This window comes from Pogoniulus pusillus, chromosome 9, assembly GCF_015220805.1.
Source record: "Pogoniulus pusillus isolate bPogPus1 chromosome 9, bPogPus1.pri, whole genome shotgun sequence".
Taxonomy (NCBI): Eukaryota; Metazoa; Chordata; class Aves; order Piciformes; family Lybiidae; genus Pogoniulus; species Pogoniulus pusillus.
Window position 1 is genome coordinate 25,693,434 of NC_087272.1, and position 23,486 is coordinate 25,716,919.

The 23,486-nt window shown below is 39.2% G+C and overlaps 1 protein-coding gene across 35 annotated transcripts in view; it reads left to right on the plus strand.

Moving 5' to 3' along the window:
• TENM3 (teneurin transmembrane protein 3) overlaps window positions 1-23,486 on the plus strand; it is a 1,288,622-nt gene that overhangs the window by 1,184,854 nt on the left and 80,282 nt on the right. For all 35 annotated transcript variants that reach the window (XM_064148897.1, XM_064148896.1, XM_064148915.1 and 32 more), the window contains 6 exons: window positions 3,023-3,237; window positions 10,364-10,574; window positions 11,055-11,156; window positions 11,317-11,511; window positions 12,749-12,949; window positions 17,361-17,546. In XM_064148897.1, the coding sequence (XP_064004967.1) occupies window positions 3,023-3,237; window positions 10,364-10,574; window positions 11,055-11,156; window positions 11,317-11,511; window positions 12,749-12,949; window positions 17,361-17,546 (1,110 nt within the window). The remainder of the gene's footprint in view (window positions 1-3,022; window positions 3,238-10,363; window positions 10,575-11,054; window positions 11,157-11,316; window positions 11,512-12,748; window positions 12,950-17,360; window positions 17,547-23,486) is intronic.

The following is a 23,486-nucleotide window of genomic DNA, read 5'->3' on the forward strand; positions in this document are numbered from 1 at the left end:
GGGCCTGCTTTGGTCAGGAAATCACAGGCCATTTTATGTCTGAGGTCACTTGCCGTGCAGAAGTATGGGTACGTTGTGTGATGAATGAGAAAAGCTTTTGAATATGCATCTTACTACCTCTGAAGAAAATTCAGATATCTTTTATCTAGAATCAGCTAGTCATGAATTGACAGTAAAAGCACATTAAATAATTCTTAAATGCAAATCATTTAAGTGAAGCTGAAATCTCTGAACCCTTTCCAAAGTTTTTTTATATATTTTGTGGATTTTTTTTGTGTTTTTTTTTCCTAAATGCAGTTTAAAGATACTAAATATAACAAATATTTTACCTGTTAGTTAGCCATAATGCATTGGATTATTAGTACCACAGATGCATCATATGATTATATTAATTGAGTAGTACATGATCTAGCAAATCATTTTATATTTTATATTAAATAGTAATATATCTAGCAGCCTAAATGCAAATCATCATAAATAATTTATCTATAAATATTGATAGGCATTTGTATTACTGTGTTTTGGGGAGGTTCTGTGGAAAAAGAAATTCTGAGAGTGAAAAGGTATTAACAAAAGAAAATAGGAAGCTAAGTATATTAAAATTTGGATTCTTGTTTGGACTGTTATGTCAGTATGGATTTTTGTCAATAAATGTGACATTTTGTGTTTTGATTTAAGGCTGTATATAAGAACTGTTATTGTTTAGGAAGTGAAAAAGGAAATTATGATGCCGCTAAGATTTTTCTTGTGCTCATTGAGACAGAACAGGGAACAAAGAATAATTAATGCCCTGTTCTTAGGAGGGCAAATGCCCTCCTAATGCCCCCTCTTAGGAGGGGAGAGGTGGTGTGGCATTAAAGAGGCATGGGCAAAAGTGCATCTATTTTGGTAAAGAAAATGTGAGTCTGTAGGGTTATTGTTTGCTAAGGTTAAGTGCTGAAGTCCAGTAATAGGCATTCCTGGCAAGTTGCTCATAACGTTTGATAAAGTGCACTTGCTCAAACTGTCTAGTTCATCTTTTCAGTAGTAAGAGGTAGTTGTTTGTCATTTCAAAGGTACAAATAGGAGAGACTGCAGATCAATACTGCAAATAAGTGTTTATCGTTTAGTGATTATCAGTCATCAGTGTGTGAATTGTACAGCACAACATGCTTAAATTTGGAAGGAATGGTAAGAAATAAGTGCTTAAATGAACCAAAATACAGACTACAGCTCCATCGTCTAGAATAACATATGAATATTGTGAAAGGTTAAGTCCAAAGCTAGAAAAGCAACAGACTCATCCCGAAAAGTGTAAAAAAAAAAAGGTTTGTCCAAGATCAGATATTAAACTGTCTCTTCTCAGCAGACTGCTGATCAATATGATGAGATATTTTCAGTGACTTCAACACCATTGTGCTACAGCTCTGGTGATGATACAAGCCCCCACTCAAAGCCTCTCCGTACTGCTTCTGTACCTGTTTAATTCAGCAGCAGTCTCTCTTCATCTTGGATGCACAAAATGTGGTGAGGATCAATCTGTGACCTCACCTGGCATTTCAGATTGTAATCTAGTTTTTTTTAAGTCTAAATGTTTGCAAAAAGGTTGTGTCAGTTTGTTCCAGCAATGATGAATAATGTGGAATTTGAACGTAACGGGCAAGGCAGCAGCAGAGTGGTGTCAGTCTGTCAGAACACTTTCATGCAAACACATCAGCATCACTTGAACATGCTTATCACATTGAAATGGGTTTAGTTAAGACTTTATAACAGACGAGCTGCTGGGGTGGGGAAATATAAATTGGTAAAAACAAAGTTGGTTGTAGGATTGTAATTATAGTTCCATTGTTCTATATGTTTCTTCACACGAGGCTCAGCTTCATGTGGCATTACTGGCTTACTCCAGAGTTGAGGTGTTGGTAAGCAAGTTCTTAGATACATCCTGGTCTAGATTTGACAGTACTGATTCCATTGGACTGAAATAGGCTTTGATCCTGGCACCAGCTTTTAAGACTGCCCACATCCAGCTGCATGACATGGAGTTAGTGCCTGAACATCAGGTCTGAGTCTTTGTCCTCAAACAGACTTGATGAAAATTCATCTAAACCATCCCAGATTTTAAAAATAAAGTTTATTACTTTATTTTCTTCTTTTTAAATGCCAGAACCAGTAGTCCAGTTGTTCAGTGTTAGTACTCGACTTTTGCATGTTAATATATTCTTTCCTTCTTCTGGGCATGTCCAAGCCATCATCACTGGCCTCCTAAGGCTAACTGATAGTTGCACAGATGCTTTACAGAGAAAATTTGTTAATGCCTTTCAGTGCTATGTTCTTATTCCTAGTAATTGGCCTGAAGGATAAATGCATATTCATAATACAGGAAAACAGTGGAAGTACCAGATTTTCGTGTGCAATTCCACATTTTATTCAGGAGACAGCGTGGACAAGGAGGTGATGATAAGCTTGAGACTGAGACTAGGAAGTGAGGAGAATGTAGGTATTACAAGGAGCACAGGTGTAAGGACATACACATAGTGGAACAGGAAATAGTGCCTTTATGGAAAGGAACCACATACTAAAAAGTAGAAAACTGGAGCTGCAGATACTGTTAGTATTGTATAAACATTCTCATGCTTAATGTAGAAAAGATTGTATATTGGTTATTTTCACTGCTTATGTTTATGTATCTGTTCTTCCCATTCTGTTTCACTTTACCTGAATCTTTTTTTAGTGGTGGACTTTATGCTGGAAAGCCCCCATTAAAATACTTGAGAAAATCAATTAATTAATTGATGCATAAATAAATTTCCTGTAGATCCTTAAACAGTTTCCATAATGCACTGAGGGAAGTTGCAGTGTTTTTATCTTTGCCATTTTATTTCTGTATCAGTAAATTCCTTAGGATCTCATAGTCAGAAAGATTGTCATGCAACAATTTCTCTCCTGTGATTCTAAATATTTGATGGTTTATAAGAGGGATGATTGAAGGCAAGAAAGGAATACTAATTCTTTTTTTTTGTCTCTTCTCATTTTAACCTGTCAGGAAAATTAGGGGGGTTTGCACAAGAAAACAACACTATAGATTCTGGAGAACTTGATATAGGCCGAAGAGCAATACAGGAGGTACCCCCTGGGATTTTTTGGAGATCACAACTCTTCATCGATCAGCCACAGTTTCTAAAGTTCAATATATCCCTTCAGAAGGATGCACTGATCGGAGTGTATGGCCGAAAAGGCTTACCCCCTTCACACACTCAGGTGAGAAGAGCTTGCATTTAAAGTTGGACACGTTACTGACCAGTGTGAATGAACTTGTATCTTTTCTTCCTCAGGATTATATCCTTTCACAGTCCGCTGAGCTTTATTTTCGTGTTTCGTACGTTACCGGTCTCATGCAGCGTTCCAAAACATACATAATACTGCAGGTGACGGGATCTAAAATGAGGGGCAGCATTCTTATTTATGAGCTGTTCTGAATGCTGTGAGCAGTGATGATGCTTCACATGTGGAGTAGTTCCATGAAAAATTTATAGGTACTTTTTCTTCTGTGGTATACAGACACATTTAAAATCCTAAGTGAACTCAAGCAGAATCTAATGCCACATGTGTGGCACATAGAGCACATGCCACATGCCTGGCAAAGATCACATTAACCAAATTTTCAAGCAAGAGCACAAGAGGTTTTCAAGAAAGTTTTGGTTCTACAGTGAATGCTACAGTATTTGTAGCTTGGTGTCTCACTAAAGAAATACACAAAAGAAACAGAATGCAATATGTGTCTATGAAGATACAAGGAACTGGGGTTCTAAAATTATCCATCTTCACTAGACATCTAGTGTCTGAAGTGTCCAAGAGGATTTATTCTGTTCTACCCCTCAAAAACTTTCTAAGTACACTTCTTATTGTATATGGTCATGTTTTTTTCTAGTAACAAACAGACTTTTTTTTTAATCCATAGTTATAGAAAAGTTGAAGTATGAAAGAATGAATAGCCTTCTGCATTGGTGGAATAAAGGGAGAATCCTTTTCTTAGGCTGTATTTTATAATCAGTTGTATTCAGATATTATTTTCAAGATATAAGTTTCCCCAGGTTTAGGTTGCTTTCAGCTCAGCACTTGGACTGTCCAAGTGCTGGTTCTGAACCATTTTTCCACCAGAAAAGGGAATTGAGCTTATGCACTTCTATGCTACTTAGAGTATTAAGAGACATCTTACCAATTTTTTTTCTTCCTAAGTGTATGAATTTGCCCTGGACACAACTCTGAAGTATAGCACCATAATGGAATAATTTGAATGAAGCTTGACTGAGTATGCCTGATATGCAGTTGCAACAGAAAACCACTAACTACAAAATTCAAATACTCTATTTTAATTTAATTCCACTGTTTTTAATTGTGATTTGCATGCTGCTACACAGGTTGAGTATTGTATAGTTTTTTTTCTTCAGGTGTAACTTCTAAAAGACCTAGAGTATAGAAATATTGCCAATTTTATCACCTATCTAGCAGTCACAAACAGCAGAGGAACAGGTAGGGTCAGCAAAGGAGTTTCATACAGCTAAAATCACAGAATTTCATATTCACTTTATTTTCTTTTAGTTTAGTTTCCATTAAACTACAAATGATTGAATGCAGAAAATGCACTTATGTTTATTTAAAAATTTGATCTTCATAAGAGTGATTAAATGGGTTTTCCTCAGACTGTCACATATGAACACCCACCCTCAGGCAGACAACAAGCATGAGAAATTCTAGCTCAAAGAAAATTGATTCAGAAGAGTTATCAGCCATTGGAAATAGGAGTTCTGAATACAAATGCCATCTCAGTGATAACAATAATAACAGGAGCTAGGGGACTGTGGCAAGAATGAATAAAACTGAAGATGCTGATCTGGACTGTGCATTTATGTGAGAGGTTGTGGAAGTAGATAAGCATATGAAAAATGATCCTTGCTTGATTCCTTATCCTGGCAAAAGATTGAAATAGGGATGCCCTTTATCAAAAAACTCAGGAAAAAGAGATAACAAAATCTGTTTCCCATCATCTGCATTACGCAAACTCCTTTCCCTTTGGATTCCTATTGCCTGAGTGCTTAGGCACATTTAAGTGTGATGCAGGCACAAAATCACATGTGAATCCTGCTACTATATATTCCGTGGTTTCTGTTGCATTTTGGATACATTGTTCCTGGGATATAGGTCAAGCTCTCTTGTCCTATTTTTGCCTGGTGTATAATTAGAGTAGTTTTTACAAACCTTTTGACTGACACTTGCCACCTTGAAAAATTAGACATGCTTACTTCCAAGGCTGATGAGGATTCACAAGAACACCAGGTTCAGAACTCAACCCAGTGATGTTTGCTTTAGTGCCTGAGATAACGTATGTCATGTCCTAAAAATGCAGTTCCAGTGCGTGGTTGGAAGAGGTGGGTTGTGACCATGCATCTGCACACAGGCAAAAAAAATGAAGTAAAATATTTCTCAACAGGTTAGGCCTTTCTGCAACAAAGTCCTAATCAGAGGACTTTGATGAGGATGTGACTTGTACTGGCGAAATACATGTTTTATTTAAGTAGCAGATTGAGAGAGGTGTTCTGCCACTTTGCTCCAAGTTCTTGGAGCACTGTGTTCAGCTCTGAAGCCCTTAACACAGGAAGGACATGGACCTGATGGTGCAGGTCCAGAGGAGGGCCACAAAAATAACCAAGAGGCTGGAACACCTCTGCTACAAAGACAGGCTGTGAGGGAGCTGGGGTTCAGCCTGGAGAAATAGTGTCTTGCTAGGACCTGAAGGGGGCCTACGAGAATGCTGGGGAAGCACTGCTTACAGAGGCCTGTGGTGACAGGACAAGGAGCAATGATTTCAAATCAGTGAAAAGTGAATTTAGATTGGATGCTGGGAACAAGTTCTTTCCCGTGAAGGGTGGTGGAACACTGGAAATTGTTGCCCAGGGAGGTTAGTTGAGGCCCCATCTCTGGAGATACTCAGGGTCAGGCTCTGAGTGACCTGACTAATGCAGGATATCCTTATTATTTGATGACCTTTGGATATCCTTCCAACTCAAACCATTCTATGACATGAGCAAAACAGGTATTTAGGCAAAAATGCATGTAATGAAATAGAATATTATGGTTTCTGCAATGATATATCTGTTGTTTTCTTATTTCCCCTAACACTCGTGCCTTGTACTGTCAAAAGTCTTTAACTGCAAGCCAGGCATAGCCAGGAGGAGCAGACTAAGAAGCTAATTCTGGGCTTCACTGCATCCTTCCTTTGGACACTGCAGTTTGCTCTCCTACTTCCAAGTGTTGTAGGAGCTTATTAGAAAAAGACATGAATGTTCACACTGGATTTGATCTAAGGCCCGTCTAGCCCAGCATTCTGTCTGTGATGGTGGCTATTAGCAGATATGTAGAGGTTAATGTAGTAGGATGACAGGTTTCTAGTTATTCTTCCTACAGTGCTCTCCAGGTCTCTACCTTTTTAAGGCTGAAGGACTTCTTGAATCAAAAGTCCTATCTTTGTTGTGTTTTACAACCTTTGATAGATTCTTTTTTGCCTGTGAATTTGAATAATCATCTTTGAACCTATGAAGGCTTTTAGCATCCATGACATATGCAGCAAGGAGTTTCATGGCTTAACTACAATTCTCACACTATGCTCCTTAGCGTGTTTTCAGGCAGCATCCTGGTAGTTTTAGTTTGACTCTCTCTTGGCAGTTTTGGAAGAAGCAGGAGAGTTTTTCAGATATATCTTCTCCATGCCCCCCCTCAATTTATATATATATTTAGTGCTCACGATAAACAATTTTTTTTTCAGTCTCATTCTTTGTGTAAAAATTGCTTCAATCCTTTGATCATCCTTGATCTTCCCCAGTATGTTGGGTAATATTCCCCAATTTTCCTGCAGTTTTTTAAAGACAGGGAGACCAGAACACCACAGAAGGCAGCATGTGTTTTAGTATGTTTTGTACAATGCTTTAATCATGTCTGTTTTGTTGTTTTGTTTGGTCGGGTTTGTGTTTTTTCCTTAATGACAGAACTCGTGTTTCTGTAGGTTTGTCTACCATCGTTCCCAAGATCTCATTCCAGAATGATAAAAGTTGGCTCAGAGCCCATCTCTGGATGTGTAAAGCTGGGGTTGTTTCATGAGCACTTTGAAAAATAGGATCTCACCCATCTATATCGCTTCATGTCTGCATCTCTTGAATGCTCTCTGCCCTTATCTCCTAGTCACAGAGTGACAAGTGCTAATAACAGAATTTATGCAAACGAGCAACTGCTGCCTGTTTCTCAAATGTCAGTTTTTGACTGTTCAGATCTTATGTTAAATAATAGAGAACCGATTACTACCTGCACTCTGCCAGCACTCAAAAAGTTTCCTTACCAGCTGTCCCCTTCCACAATCTTTGCTCGTATGCCTATGATACTCTACGTGTAGAATCGCACACCACCATCTTCTTTAGCTTTCTCCTTATAGCTCTCTTGTTTCTAGCATGGCTGTTTTCTCTGCCTGTCACCTATGGCTATAATGCAAAACTCACATGTTACATTTTCCACCTTCTTCCCCGCTTCTCTCCTAGACCCTTTGCCTGTTTGTCCACCTCTTTTGTTTTTATATACATTTAAAACTGGACAGGGAGTAAGAGGAAACTGGAGGCTTATCTTTCCATAGCTGCGTGGCCTGTATCAGCCTGATGCCAGTTCCTCTGCCACTGCAGTGGCCATAATGAAAGTATAGTAGAAAGAATTTGGGGGATATTGCAGGAAGTCTTTTAGTTTACACCTTCATTTTGGAGCAAGATCAACTATCTAAACCATTTCTATCAGTTTCTTAGCATTTCATCATAAAATAGCAGATTGCAGCAAATTTAACTCACTTTCTGTCCCATAATCCTAAATAATAGGGATACAGCATGTAGGAAATTATTTGATATATTGCAGTCTGGACAGAATTTTTGGCTGTGTTTCTGTATTTGCTTTAGGTAACACAATCAGCCTCGAGCACAGCCACTCTCTGTGTGTCAGAAACCAATCTGAGACGCATAGTTCTCTTTTTCTGGGGAATCATAAATAAATCAACTGGAAATAATTGACAGTGGCCATCCATTCAAAACCCAATCAATGCCAGCCTGAAAGTCTTTGTGACACATTCTAAAAATGTCAGTTCCTTTGCAGCCAGAGAATCAATATGTTTATTTAAAGAGACTTTAGGAATAAAAAAGGGGCTTTGGTTTAAAGCAAAATCAAATGTTATTATAAGGAAAATCAGCACATTTGTATTCAAAATAGAGGGGATTCATTTATCCTCACAGGAGGAAAATAAAGCTGGTTTGGTGTTTTGTGGGGTTTTTATGTAGATAATTATTTTTACAAGTCTATTTCTCTTACCATGTCCCAAAAGCAAAAAAAAAAAAAAGGCAACCTGTAAAAGGGTTAAGGTAGAATTATTGTGTTTTACTGGAGGAGAGACAGAACAGTAAATTCCCTTCTGTATGGCTTTTAAAACACAATCTGAAATGGTTTTCTGGTAACAAAAACCTATGTTACAAATACAAAGTCGTTAATTGTACCATACTTGTTTGCCATCAGTATACTTTCCATGGTCAGTCAAGTAGTGTAATCAAACCTGTATCACACCCATGGTTTTCATCTGGAATTGTCCTCCCACAAAAAATTATCCTTTGCAGCATACCATTTATAAGGTCACTTGCGATGTCCATAAATGACTTGTTAAAACTCAGAACTCTGAGCTTGCTCTTTTTGTAAATATTAGTGAAAAAAATGACCAGAAAGAAATGTCAGGTAAGAGGGGTGGGAAAGGGGGGAACAAAACACCAACAAACCTGGTTTTCTCCCTCACACAAAATAAGATAAATATTTAATTCTCTGACAAATGAGAGTGCTGAATGGTTTTTGAGTAATTGGTACACTCCAGAAATGGTTGAATTCATTTTCATGTGGTGCAGCAAACCCATTCAGAGTGTCAGCATACCGAGGTATCAGATTCTGCACAACCTGATCACATTATGTTCGATTCTTCTTGTTCAGACATAGCTGGAAAAGTGTCACAAGTGCTGATAGAGGCACATTAGCTATACATTGCCTTCTCACTCTGACTGGTAAGGAGATAATTCTGACTACCAGAGAGGAACACTTTTGTAACAGCAGTGAATTTTGGCCTGCAATTTCAAGAAGAGAACATAAGTACTTAAATCCTTGTTCAAGACAAAGGCTATCACTTTTTCTCTTGTCCCAGGAGCAGTTTCTGAGGTCTCAAGTTTGGGTGTAAAACCACAGATTCTCTGGCCCCAGTTATCAGTGCTATCCTAGCTCAGGTGATTCAGCCGTTTCACATACTGGCCTTTAACAGGCTGTGGATGTAATTCCATTTGAGATCTCAAATGGGTGGGAAGATTGCAGGATTATATGGCATAGTTCACTTCCTATGATAAATATGGGTCGAAGTGAAACTGTGAACAGACTTGGCAGGAAAAGCAGAAAGTCTTTATCACAAGGAGGAAGACTCTTTAGTTTTGCTGTTTATTTAATTTTGCTATATGCACACTGATCTTTATTTACGTGGCAAACATGCAGAAGACATCTTCCCATCCGTGAGAGCAGGCTCCCAGATACTGTAAACCAGCACAGCATCCAGGGCAGGTTCAGCCCTCCCGGTGTTATAAATTAACAGGCATAAAACCTGGAATTGTGAGTTTGATTGCTTATCAGCTGAGATGCTGCTACATTTTTCCAAGCCCCAATGATCATAGAATCATTTAGGTTGGATGATGATTGTTAACAATCTGATGGTTGTTAACACAACAGTATGTGCTGTCCATTGATATGAGATACTTCTCAGTTTATTGTTCTCAGAAACTGCAATGTTCTATGCTTTCCATGTCCTCTTTCGAGTTTTTGTGATAGGAAATAAAGTTCTTAACTCTTACTCTTTCAGGAGTCCAGAATGTCCAGAACAGAGACCAAACAATTTAATTCTTCATCTGAAACTAAATGAAGAGTCAATTGCTGGTGTTGGATTTTATTCATATGCACATAATGCATAGCTCTCCTGTAATTCAGATGGCAGTCATGACTGCAGATTCATTTCAACTGATGTTCTCTTCACCCAATAGATGTAGTAGCTTCACTGGCTAGATGTCACTGAAAAAGCTACTCTAATAAGCACGAGAATTAGATGCTGTTTTGTTTCAAGTATTCGCAGTGGGCAAAGAAATAAGCAAGAGTTGATTACAGCATCTTCCCTCCTCCCAAAGAAAACTCTTGGTCAGAACACAAGCATATTGTCAGTTAGTTGTTAGGAAGCTGGTGGAGTGCTGGTCACCCCATGAGTCATCAAGTTCCTTTCTCTTCCTTCCTGCAGTATGACTTTGTGGAACTCCTGGATGGCAGCCGGCTGATAGCAAGAGAGCAACGTAACCTGCTGGAATCAGAGCGAGCAGGGCGGCAGGCAAGGTCTGTCAGTCTCCACGAGGCAGGTTTTATCCAGTACTTGGATTCTGGCATCTGGCATCTGGCCTTTTATAATGATGGGAAAAACGCAGAGCAGGTGTCTTTTAATACCATAATTATAGGTAAGCATAATCTGCAAAGTTCTTCTCAAACACTAGCCTCTGGTCAGGGTATTTTAGAATACAGAGATAACTTTTCATAGTTAAGTGATCTGACTTTTTTCACAGGTTTTCCATTGGTAACATTTTATTTGCTGCACAGAACAAAATGCAGAATATGTGTTAGTTACTTGGTCTAAGACCTAAGGAGCGTACCTGCTTGTAAAACAGTGCTTGAAAGGAAGATACTGTTTTGAGGCATTTCTTATATGGCAGGGGCTGATTTTAAGTATGGAGCTCATGGTTTTCCCACTGTAATATGTTGATGGAGCTTGTGGTTTTCCCGCTATAATATGTTGGAATGTAGTGTTGTAAGATAGTAGAGGCATGAGCAATAGAAAACCACAGTTATTTGTGCTCTTCAAACACACCAAACATAAACATAAACACTTCTCTGGAAGCAGGGGGCATCTGTGAATTATCCCTATTTTTTTTTCCCCTTAGAGTCTGTGGTGGAATGCCCCCGAAATTGCCATGGTAACGGTGAATGTGTTTCTGGATCCTGCCATTGTTTTCCTGGGTTTCTGGGCCCTGATTGTTCGAGAGGTAAATCAACTTGGTGCTTTACTCAAGTCAGTTTAAGCCAGCTCCAAGACACGTGCATTGGGAAAGTGACTGACGTGTGACTTGCTTCTTAGATGTTCTCCTTTATAGAGCTTTGGTGAAAAACTTGATCTTAATTTTTCTGCCGTGTTTTATTTCACAGCAGCCTGCCCAGTGCTGTGTAGTGGCAATGGGCAGTACTCCAAAGGACGCTGCCTGTGTTACAGTGGCTGGAAGGGCACCGAGTGTGATGTGCCTACAACGCAGTGCATCGATCCTCAGTGTGGGGGTCGGGGCATTTGCATCATGGGCTCTTGTGCCTGCAACTCTGGATACAAAGGAGAAAACTGTGAAGAAGGTAAACGAGTAAATATTTACCCCAGCACCTGCTATTGTTGGTCAGGTTTCCAGCTATGACACATCCAGCTACAACAGTTTTGCTAGAGCTGGATCATAGATGCTGATGGTGCCTCTTGAAAAATCATTTTGGAACACTGAAAGGTTCTGGGAATCACTAGTACCACTGAATTCTGCAGACCTGTTGCACTCTATTTATTCTGAAGTAATCAGTGGCGAAATTCTTAATAATGTGTGACATCTTTTTTTTAATTCTATTTTTTCTGGCTGAGGTCAGCTAAGAAGAAAGCACACAAAAACTAGGTGTTGGAATACAGGAAGACTTAGTGAAATTTTCACAGTATAAAATAATTCATTAAGGTATTGCATTTATTAGTGATTCTTTTCCACCAACTGCATTGTGGGAAGTGCTGATTCAAATGCATCAGAGTGAAAAATGACACATCATTTTTGTATTCCAGAGATGTGCATAATAATACTCATTCTGGTGTGCTGCAAAACACAGTTCATTTTCCATTCTATTTTTTAGGGAGTAAAAAGCACCATTTTCTTCCTCAATCAGATTGATTTTATTGATCTCCACATACAAAGTAATGCAATTAAGTCTCTGGAATTAAATTTTCAGACCATTGACCCTACAAGTGTAACATCTTATTGAGTCAAATTGCTAAATTAAATCTCGTCATCTAAAGCACATTAAAGTGAATTAAGACAGATAGACAGTATGCAACTCATTTATTTGTGAAACAAGTTGAGGGTCCTATGCTGCCAGAACTCTGCAGCAGTGAATTGGGAGGGTCAGTTGGTAGCAAGTGCTGTGAAGAATCCAACATCAGTTACACAGATCAGAGATCAGTTGTCCAAGACCCAATGCCAATCTTGCTGCAATTCAGGAAAAAACAGCAAACCTTGAAATGTTCTCCATTATCTCAGTGGTAGTCTCGATGACATTTGTGTGCACACACACATTTCACAATACAGAAAGTGATGTGGAAATGAGGTGTCTTTACAATTGCTGCTGATTTAGCTCGTAACTAGAGAAGGAAGGCTAACATCAAAATTGCTTGAAACAAAGGTGAATTTCTGAGCTTCAACCTATTGAGGCTGACGTTTAAGATGAGTGTGGTGCTGCCTGTTTCACCGGGTGGATTAAGCCCAAGTGTGTTGTGAGCATCTAGAAGTTGATTGCTGTTGTTAGAAATGAGAAACATCAACTTAAACTTGTCGTCTTTTCCCAGCTGATTGCTTGGACCCAGCCTGCTCCAGCCATGGCATGTGCATCCATGGTGAGTGCCACTGCAACCCAGGATGGGGTGGCAGCAACTGTGAAATCTTGAAGACTATGTGTCCTGACCAGTGCTCTGGCCATGGCACCTACCTTCAAGAGAGTGGTACCTGCACCTGCGACCCTAACTGGACAGGTCCAGATTGCTCCAATGGTAAGGGTTAAAAGCTTTCACATTCTGTAAAATTAAAATGTCTGGAATAGCTGCCTTTTAATGGTGTTGCTGTGTTAGGTTCTGACTTGCTGTCCCGATGGAAATCTTTGTGTTGACTTCAGTATAAAATGTGAATGGATTCAGATGTTCAACATAATTGATGAATTTGAAGTATTTGAAAATCAATGTGTTTGTTAGTGTCCTGGTTTTACTGGAATAGACACATAGGCCAGCCATGGTGTGCAGGCCATTAGCAGTTTCCAGTCAGGCAGGAACTTAAGACGAGGGGCGAAGGCCAGGGCAGCTAGCCCAAGCTGGCTCACACGTGTATCCCATACCATAAATGCCACATCCATGATAAAGAGGGATATTTACTGGGAATGAGGACTTCTGCTACTCCTACTCCTCCTTTTCCTCCTGCTTATCGCTGTCCTCTGTTTACCTCTCCTATGAGGACAGACTGAAAGAGTTGGGGCTGTTCTGTCTGGAGAAGAGGAGGCTCCAAGGTGACCTTATTGTGGCCTTTCAGTATCTGTAGGGGCCTACAAAAACGCTGGAGAGGGACTTTTTAGGATATCAGGGAGTGACAGGACTAGGGGGAATGGAGCAAAGCTGGAGATGGGTAGGTTCAGACTGGATGTGAGGAGGAAGTTGTTCAGCATGAGAGTGGTGAGAGGCTGGAATGGGTTGCCCAAGGAGGTGGTTGAGGCCCCATCCCTGGAGGTGTTAGAGGCCAGGCTGGACAGGGCTTTGGCCAGCCTGATCTAGGGTAGGGTGTCCCTGCCCATGGCAGGGGGGTTGGAACTAGATGGTTCTTGTGGTCCCTTCCAACCATGACTGATTCTATGATTCTGTGAACCCTGGGATTTTTCTAAGTAGGTCTCTGAAGAGGTTAAAGTTGGCTCTCCTGAAGTCCAGGGTTGCAGTCCTACTCACTGACCTGCTACTTACTCACATGATCCTGAATTCCACCATCTCATGGTCGCTGCATCCAAGGCTACCTCCAGTCTCTGCATCCCTGACCAGACCTTCTCTGTTCATTAGCACAAGCTCCAGCAGCACAGCTCTCGTCATAGGCTCCTCCACCACCTGTGCCACGAAGTTATCACCACACATTATAACACTGCAGGAACCTCCTGGAATTTTTGTGCCTTGCTGTGTTGTCTTTCCAGCAAATATCAGGGTGGTTGAAGTCTGTCATGATAATAAGGTCATGATAGTCAGAGCATGATATAACTTCATATACTTAATATTGGTCCCATAATACTAACTTTGCCAGTTGATTAAATCAACTTTCATTTCAAGCTATGAGTCCCTCCTCCTTTTTCTGATCCCCTTCCTAGCAATAAAAAAATCGTCAGGTAATAGAGCAACTGCTGTAGGTTAGCCCTGGATAGGTGACTAAGCAGGAACAGTATTTTTTTAGCTGCCTTCACCTGAGTATCATCTTAGCTAATACATGGGAACTTAATACTGCACTAGTGAAACTAGAAACAGTCACATTTCTAAAATCTCACCTGCTAATTGGAGGTATTTTACTTGAAAACAGACAGCGTGGCAGTTTGAAGGCAATGGGAAAGCAAGAGTGAATCCTAAACAGCTTTTGAGGAAGGGTGCAAGCTGACAGGATGCAAGGAGTTGGTAGAGTGAAGATGCAGAGGGAAGTCTGAAACTGAGCTTATTAAAACCATAGCCTGCGCTTAGCAACAAAAGGAGAAAATGACTAGAGGTGCTATCACAGAGAGCAGAACTAAATATTTATGAAGTATGGCAGCAGCCTTTTGACAAATAGGAGTTTGTAGAATATTGTTTGGTGGCCACATATCAAAAGAGGAGTCATGTCTAACTGTGAGACATACATTTGTCTAAAACAGTTCATCTAAGAACTCCGATGATTTTGTTAATGAAAAGTGAACACATGGGCTAGCTGGGTTTATGCCAGCTTATGAATAAATATAACTTTTTCATGAGGAACCATCTTTTTAAAACAAATGTACTTCCTGATGAGGGTCTGCGGTACTTGATAATGGTTTGTGCATACCAAAGTGATAAGACAGTATTCCAACTATTCAAGAAAAAGTGACAGAGAGAAGAAAATGTTGTCTTCTGTTAGATTTGTTTGGAAGAAAAAGTTCTTTTCTGAACATTTCTATCACTAAAAAGGGCTATTTGTGAGATATGCTTTCTAGTTCTCTGGCAAAACACAGACCCTCTATTTTTTGACAGTGTCCTCTGCTCTATTTTTGATCATTCAGTTATGCTCCATCTTTTACTTATATTTCAGAGAAAGATTTGCCATTAAAATAACGTAAAATATTTCTGATCCTCTCAAATATTTCAAGAGTCAAGCTCACAAAAGGGGGTTGTAAAAATGAGCACAGACTATTTGCTGAAGTTGTGCAAAACGAGCTTCTGAGTAGTACAGTAAAAATTTAACCATAAACATTTTGATAAGCTGCTAGAAGAAGAAAAAAAAAAAGTTGTTTCCAACAGGAGTTTATAGGTTTGAATTCAGCAGAGTTTTCCTCTATCTTCATCAGCAGTTTGTCCGTTAATTAGCCCTTCAATTCCACTTCAATTAAATTAAGTCTAATTAATAAGTTCATTACAAAGATTGACGCACCTTGCTCAAAGCTAGTGTGCTAAAAGCTGATAAACACCTTTACCCTAATGAAAATTGATTAGATCGAAGAGAAATAAACCTTTCTCTCTTGAAGCTGCGTTTATGTTTTGTGACTCATGTTAATCAAACCATCTTGCATCTCTTGATCACAAATTTAATTCAGAAGTGCTGTAAGGAAAAAAGGCAAAAAAGAAGGGGAAAAAATGAGGAGGAAATGCTCTCTGTCTTTGTCCATAAAGGTTTTGGGTGGTTTCTTATGGGAAATATCGCAGCTCCTTGGTACTATATTTAATGGTCCACAGCACTTTGAGGCAGAGGGTTATACTCTATGGGAGAAGAAAAACACTGCTGAGCAGGAAACTGGAAACCTTTCTAACAGTGAATGCTTCTTTTTTTTGCTGTTGGAAAATAATTACAGGCTTCTGTAACTAAACTGTTTGCTGTCTTTCACAAGAAATAAAAAACTAAATACAGTACTTCTGTAAACCTGTGCGTGGTTACAGCCAGCTGTACGCCAGGGAACTGAAGATGTCCCTCAGGCTGAATTTTATCTCCTCTTGTTTTCCTGTTGTCTGCTTGGAAGCAAAATTTGCTGGAGTCTGACTAAAGGAATCAAAGCCATAAATGCAAAAAGCAGCAGCAGCCTGAATTATCATCTTGTATTAACTGAGACTTAACACGTGTTGTTTGGCCTCTGACTACCCGTGGCTGTTAACATATTTTTCAATTATTCTATCAGTTATAAAATCCTGTTACTATATAAAAGTGACAGGTTAAATTGCTGTATGTTGATTTATTTTTTAAAGAATCTATTATTTAAACCAGATTGTTCATAGCTGTCACTGGTACAAATTTGCTGAAAGTAAAATAGAATCATCTTTTATATTTAACAGATGTGTCAGTATGTCAGCATAGTACTAATTTGTCTCACTAAGGCTGATTATAATGAGGAAATGTGTCAGAAATGGCACATTTTTACTTTGTAAGTAAACAAGCAGTATGGTAGGAAGGGGAAACCTTGTTAAAATGAATGAAACTTTAATTAGTACTAGAATTTCACTCAGAACACCCGATGACCTAGGTGTATGATACCTAGTTTAGTAACTCAGTACACAGTAAGTTCTGGTAGGTCTAAGTGCCATATAGAATCCTAGTATTGTTTTGGTTATAAGACACCTCTAAGGTCAATTCCAACCATCAGCCTAAGGTCACCATGGCTGCCAAACCATGCCCCAAAGTGCCATGTCCACGCATTTCTTAAACACCTTCAGAGACAGTGACTCCATGACTCTACCACCTCCCTGGGCAACCTGCCTGACCACCCTGTCAGTAAAGCGTTTTTTCCTACTATCCAATTTAAACCTCCTCCGGCATGATTTCCAGCCATTGCTTCTTATTCTGTCACCTGATGCAAGGAGAAGAGGCTGACCCTCACCTCACTACAACCACAATAGGTTAGTTTTAAGACATATGTGATCACAAAAAAATATGATTTAGAATTACAGCCAGTGCAAGAACTGTGGATACTTAAGCACAGCCAAATCTGCTGGGTAACTGTGTAAGCATTAGCACAGAGCTCAACCTCTGAACTTCGTATTCTGTTGGATCCTACCTGAAAATGCCTTTCCCAGCAAATGCTTTTGATGTAATTTTCAAAGATTTTGCTCTTTTTTGTGTTGAAATATGTTCATATGTTGCATTAAAATCCTAGTGCTGCTAGTTAATGCATGCCCTGTCTCTCCCATGTTTACTCTCTGCCGCCTTTTCTGCCTCTCCTTTCCAATGCAGAGATCTGTTCGGTGGACTGCGGCACGCATGGTGTGTGCATGGGCGGCACCTGTCGCTGCGAGGAGGGCTGGACTGGCGCAGGCTGTAACCAGCGAGCCTGCCACCCGCGCTGCGCCGAGCACGGCACCTGCAAAGACGGGAAGTGTGAATGCAGCCAGGGATGGAACGGAGAGCACTGTACCATTGGTAGGCTGGCAATGCTTTACCCTGTCTTCACTGCAAAATTCAAACAGCCAGTGCTGCTGGCCGTGTCTGAGTAAGAAGTATGTTACTCTGAAGCTTGAGTCTTAAAAAAAAAACCCAAACCAAAACCCCACAAACTATTTGCATGTGTCAGTCTGTGTAAAGGAGTTGGGATTTTAAGAAAGGAAATGAGTGCATAATAGCTCATCAAGCCTTCACACCTAGTTTGCTATGAAAAGGAGGAAGAAGAATTTCCTTTCCAATCTTTTCTCTTTACTGCCTTTTGCCTGGTGGGAGGTTACTTTTTTAATACTGTAAATATGTTACTTGATTTGTGCTTTTCTAGTTCTATGTGATAGCTTGATGGCTTTCAGAAATGAAGCTTCCTATTGTTTTTTCTTTTTTTTTCTTTTTTGGAGAAGAAGCTCTAAAAAGTGACTTGCCTACACAAAAGTATCACTTCCACCTTAGAATAAACATGGTTGAGCTGCCAAAAAATATCTTCTTGTCATCGTAATGCACTATTTTAGAATTATCTCGGGTTTTATAAATGTAATTAATGTACTAACAATTTAATACAGCTGATCAAGGAGAAGCCATTCTTATTGCAGCTTCTATGTTTCTGTAATCAAGTTAATTCTAGGACCTGGAAGCCATGGGAAATTACCGTGTGTTTTGCAGTGGAACTTTTCTTACTCGGTTATGTATGGTCTCTATGTCCCATGTGCAGCAGGATGTCCCTCTCCAGCACGCAGGCTTTGACAGTCAGTGAGCATGAGAAATTGTGATTGTAAATAAGGGGAGTAAGGAAAAGAGGAGGAGGAGTTTCCAAAAGGTTTATCATTTTAATATTCTTTTTGTGTAGCTGTAGCACTGTGAAATTCTGTTCCGCAGTAAATCCCCCTTTGTGCAAGACACTTCAGGTCTGTAACAGAAGAGGAGGATCCTATCCAAGTAATTTTTGTCTCAGCATAACCACAAGGTAAAAATACTGCCTGACACCAGGTAGGCAGCACAGACAAAGAAACTGGCTGGTTTGTACTTAGATGTGTGGGGAGCTTGCAGAAAGTTGAATGAAAGCTGTGACAGAAGTAACAAGGTGGCTCTGCAGGTATTTTTGGACACCTCTCCGAAATGTGAGAAGCATCATGGCTGTGAAGTTAGAGGTAGATTGAACAGACAATGGAAGAGTTAGCCACAGGTTAGACAAAGGCAAGTATAATTTTAAGTAATGGATAAATCTTGGATTATCTGAGGAGTTTAAAAAAAAAAAAAATTCTCTTCCCACTTATTGGATTAACTTTTTATTCACAGAGATGGAGGAGAGTCAGTTAAAAGAGGTGATGTAGCCAAAACAACATGACAGTATGATAGGACACTAAATCTAGTAGCAGTAGAGTTGATGGATCTGAATATAGAATAATTTGCTTTTGCTAAAAGAGGCTGGAGAATTTTAAGTTTTATGAGTGTTTTGGAGGAGCTCTATCTCTGGATGTGTTAGCATGGCTGAGCCATCCTGGGGCAGGGGGACAAGTATTAGAAAACAGTAACACTCAAGCTCTATTCCTGGATAGCTTTTATAGGCCTGATTGAGAGATGGGATGGTGGTGAGGCTGTGCTGGTGTCCATGAGGAAATAGTGGTGCAAACTTTGAGAGCAGGGAAAATAAGGGCCTGTTACAGTTGTTTTAGTGATACCTGCACCATTGCACCAGGAAAAAGGCAAGGTTTTATTTTGCAGAAGGGAGTCAAGTGCAAATTAGTAAGATTGACTTGTGATTTTTTTTTTAATGGAAGTCACAATCAGTGTTTTGTTGTTGTTTACTAATGAAACTGCTCAGACATAGGGGGGAGAGGGACTGCAGAATCTCAGGGAGAATTAGTAGGGTTAAAATTTTTGAAGAGTTTCCAGAAAAAAATGCTGACAAAGAGAGTAGAGCAAACTGCTTTCTGAACAATAAAATAAAGTGAATTTTTAGAAGTAGGATAAAGCCTTTCCCTTGACCGCTTTAACTTGCCAGCGAGCAATTACTCAGCAGATCGCTCTGCTGTTGGTCTCAGCAGCTGTTGACCTTGGCAGCATTTCAAGGGTTGCAGTTCTGCACGGATGAACTGCTCTTGAACAATTTTTCCAACATATTAAGCACAAACAAGTTTTTCCTCAGCAGTGGGCAAGCAGATCTGTCTTCCCACCTGTTTATTCTTTAAATGGGTGTTTACTTTGTGGCTGCTGCTGTAAAGATAGTTTGATTTGTTTATATTGCCCTTACAGCCTCCAAGACAAGTAATGAGGTACAGGCTTTAGCCTGCTGTTATATTTATTTTTCTTAAAGCTGTTTTCCACAGAAGCCCAGCACTATGGAGAAACCAGGTCCTTTTAATGCTTATTTCCAAGAGTTATTTCTTCTTAGTGCATTAAAAATTGCTGCCTCCTCAGCTGGGCAGATGAAGAGTCAGATTGACTCTCTCACCTGCCCTAGCATAGGTAGTAGCTCTCCTGAGCAATAAAACTTAAAGCAGAAGTGACATCAGAAAGTTTCTCCATGTAAACCAGTTTCGTATTATCACCCTCTGTTTGTAACTGTGGAATTTTATGCTACTTGTAACTCTTAACTTGGTAGCAGAATATTTACCTAATTTCTCTTGAGTGTATGAAGGACTTTCGCTGTCCCTTTATACACCTAAAAATAACAATTGCATCCCTCTTGTTTCTGAAAGTCATTAAGCATTTAGCTGCAGTACTGTGAAGGATTCTAGAAATGCAGATGCATTCGTTAGTTGAAGCTGTTAGCTGAAAGTCACATAAATTGCAGCAGCCTAAATTTACTATTTCTCTGGGAAAGGAATATTCCAAAGAAGCTGTAAATTTAAGGGCAATGTGTCTTTTTTGAAAAAGAAATAACCCACTAGATCTCTCCCTGGATGTACAGATTGGGGTAGATCAGTAAATATGGATCATAGAGGAGCTGGCTGGAATGTCTTCTGAATTGTCCACATCCATAAGGCAGCTGATCTAAGAGATGATTTCTGAAGCAGGAATGCCATTTAAAATTGTGACAATGTTTTGCACCTCATCTAATGATTTTTGTGTATTTCTAAACTGCTATCTCTTATGTCCCATTTTCAGTTAGCCTACTCTTCGTATTGTTAGTTGACAAGTATTACAGAGTTGAAAGATGGAAAAGACAAACCTATCTCCTTAATTAAAACAAGATAGTCTTCAGTTTGACTCCTCTCTAAGCTCCTCTAAACCCTAGATTGCTTCTTGAATTATGCTGCCTTTTTACATACACTTGAAGATATTCAAATGGCAATTTGGCCAAAGCAAATTCTAGTCGATGTAAATTTCCAGAGACCTTTCTTCTTGCGTGCACTGTTTTACTACTTGAGGACATCAGGAAGCGAAACTGTAGGTGATTGTGCAGAAAAAAATTAGTCCTAAGGCTCAGGATCACAAGATTGGAATTGGGAGCTAATATACATTTCTGTTTTATGTGCTTCTGACTTGTGAGAGATGAGAATAGTATGAAGAAAGCAGATTTTTTTTCTTTGTTTGGAAACACTGTGTGTAGCAAGGTGGCCAAGATGGGGCTGGGTAATGAGGTGTTGCTGATACCCATTTTTCCTTCGTGAACCTTTGGCACAGCGTAGCTCTGTCTTCAGCACCACACCTGATGAGAGGCCTCACTTTGAGTTATTTCCTTTGATCCGAACACATACTTCCAAAGAGTTGTATCAGAGATGTTCAGCAGCTAACTACATGCTTACCATTGTGAGGAAATTACTCTAGTAAGAATTAACAAATCTTGAGAACTGTTGCTATTAAGCATTTTACACATTTGAACTGAACACTGGCAATGTGTGTTTCAGATACTAAACAACTGAAGGCTTCTAAACTGTTCCCTCTCTTTTCCCTCCTAAGTATTGCAAATGTTTTGCCATGTCCTGTATCCCCATGAGAAGAGGTTGAACCAACAGTTTACTGCAAAGCTATGGAAATTCACCTGCCAATTGTTTATTTGGTCTGGGAGTGACATTATTTTGTATCTGAGGTGAACATCCATATATTATTTTGTGAATCTCAACCAGCATCTCAAAGTGATATAAGACCACACATGCACAGCTGGTGTCCAGGTGATAACCTGGTTGAAAATTTGCTAGTAATCAAGTTTTCATAACACAGTTGTGCTAAAATGCAGTTTTGTTCCCTTTCTGTCATGGCTTGTAGTTAGTTCAGCGACCCTCTCCTGTCTAAATAGTTGTTTTGTGAGGTTGGAACAGATTATTATTGCAGAAAGTCTGTTATTTTATGTGATGTAACTGGCTTGTACCATGAGAAAACTAACTGTCGTAAGAAGTCCACAAATACGAATACTTTTCCAGTTGCTTTTCTATTAAACTTGGTTAGCTGAATGAAATCAGTAAATAATTATGCTAGTGGGGAATCTGCTGTATCCATGTGCTGTGTAACATCTCAGTTTTACAATGCAGCTTAATTTTTTTTTTCTATAGACTAAATTAGTTTTAATGTAATCTAAATTGCAAATTGGCCAATTTGCATTAAAACTATGCCTTCTTGTTCAGATTTGTCAACACCTCTTTTTTAAAAAGGCTTTAACATTAAGCATGGGTGGGTAAGACCATCTGTTTATGGAGCTTGCCTGCAGCTCCATTACTTAACACATGAGACAGGTTACAGCTGTTTAATTGTTATTGTGTTGAACGATTATCTCCCAGTCCAAAATTTAAATATATATCTATATCTGTAAGCATGGAAAGCATGTTGTTAAGTGATCTAAATGTGCATTCATCCCTCAGGAGGCCTAAAGTTACTTTCACACTACCTTTGACTCTTATGCAAAGCTACTTTTACCTGGTAGATAGAGACGAAATTAAATCTAGTGGCAGTCCACTGTGGAAGTGTAAAGCCTGGATGGAATGTGTTCATATTCCAGTGAGAATTGCTATCCAGCTGATATGTGTTCCAAGAATGTCCCCTGATGTTTAGTTCAGAAAAGGATAACATGAGATAGTGAAGTGTTTACCATATTTCTTTGCATGAAGCAACACTAACATGACATACAAACCAAACCAACTTAAGACGTTTCTTGTTTAAGGTGTTTGAACTGTGAAAACAGGAAAGTATCTGGTTTACCATATATTCAGATTTATGAGAAATTAACATCTAAAGGATGCCTCATAACTACAGATTCTGTTCTGGTAGCACTTAAAAGTGGTTTTCTGACTAGAAATAAACATGCAGGCAATTTTATGTGCTAGTTTTCCTTGTAAGCGTGGGCAGCCTAAGCTCAGAAATACTGCTAGTAATGAGGATTGCTAAGAAGTAATCTCCACTAAGTTACATGCTCTGCACCTGCTCTCTTCTGCACGTGTTTAGCTTAGGGCTCCTTATATTACAGATTTCAAATATGACTACAGGGAAATGACACTTTATCTCCTTATAAGATTGGAGAGCATGTCAAGACAAATATGTTCCTCTTGTTAATTAAAGGAAGTGCTTATGGAAAACTTGATATGACTATATATCATTGCACTACACATTTTTGAACTATGAGCTTGACAATGTAAGTCGTGGACCAATTTGAGGGCTTGATTGATCTTCCCCACATTTGCAGGTTAGTGGGAGAGCAGCATGGATAACCAGAATTATGATGATCACTGTCATTTTAATACTGATGCTGAGCATGATTTACTTTTCTCTGAAGTTTAAATTACTGAGAATATCCACTTTTCATAGTGTTTTAACATGTCAGGTGTTTAATGTGCCTCAGTGCATTTATGCCAAGAGTTCATCATAAAATCTGTGATTCTTTTGAGATTTTTAGAATTTTGATCAGAAGGATACTTTTGTCCTTCAAATTAGACTAAATACTGCTGTATTCATATATTCTGTAATTGTTTAAATTCCTAGATTTTATTTTTC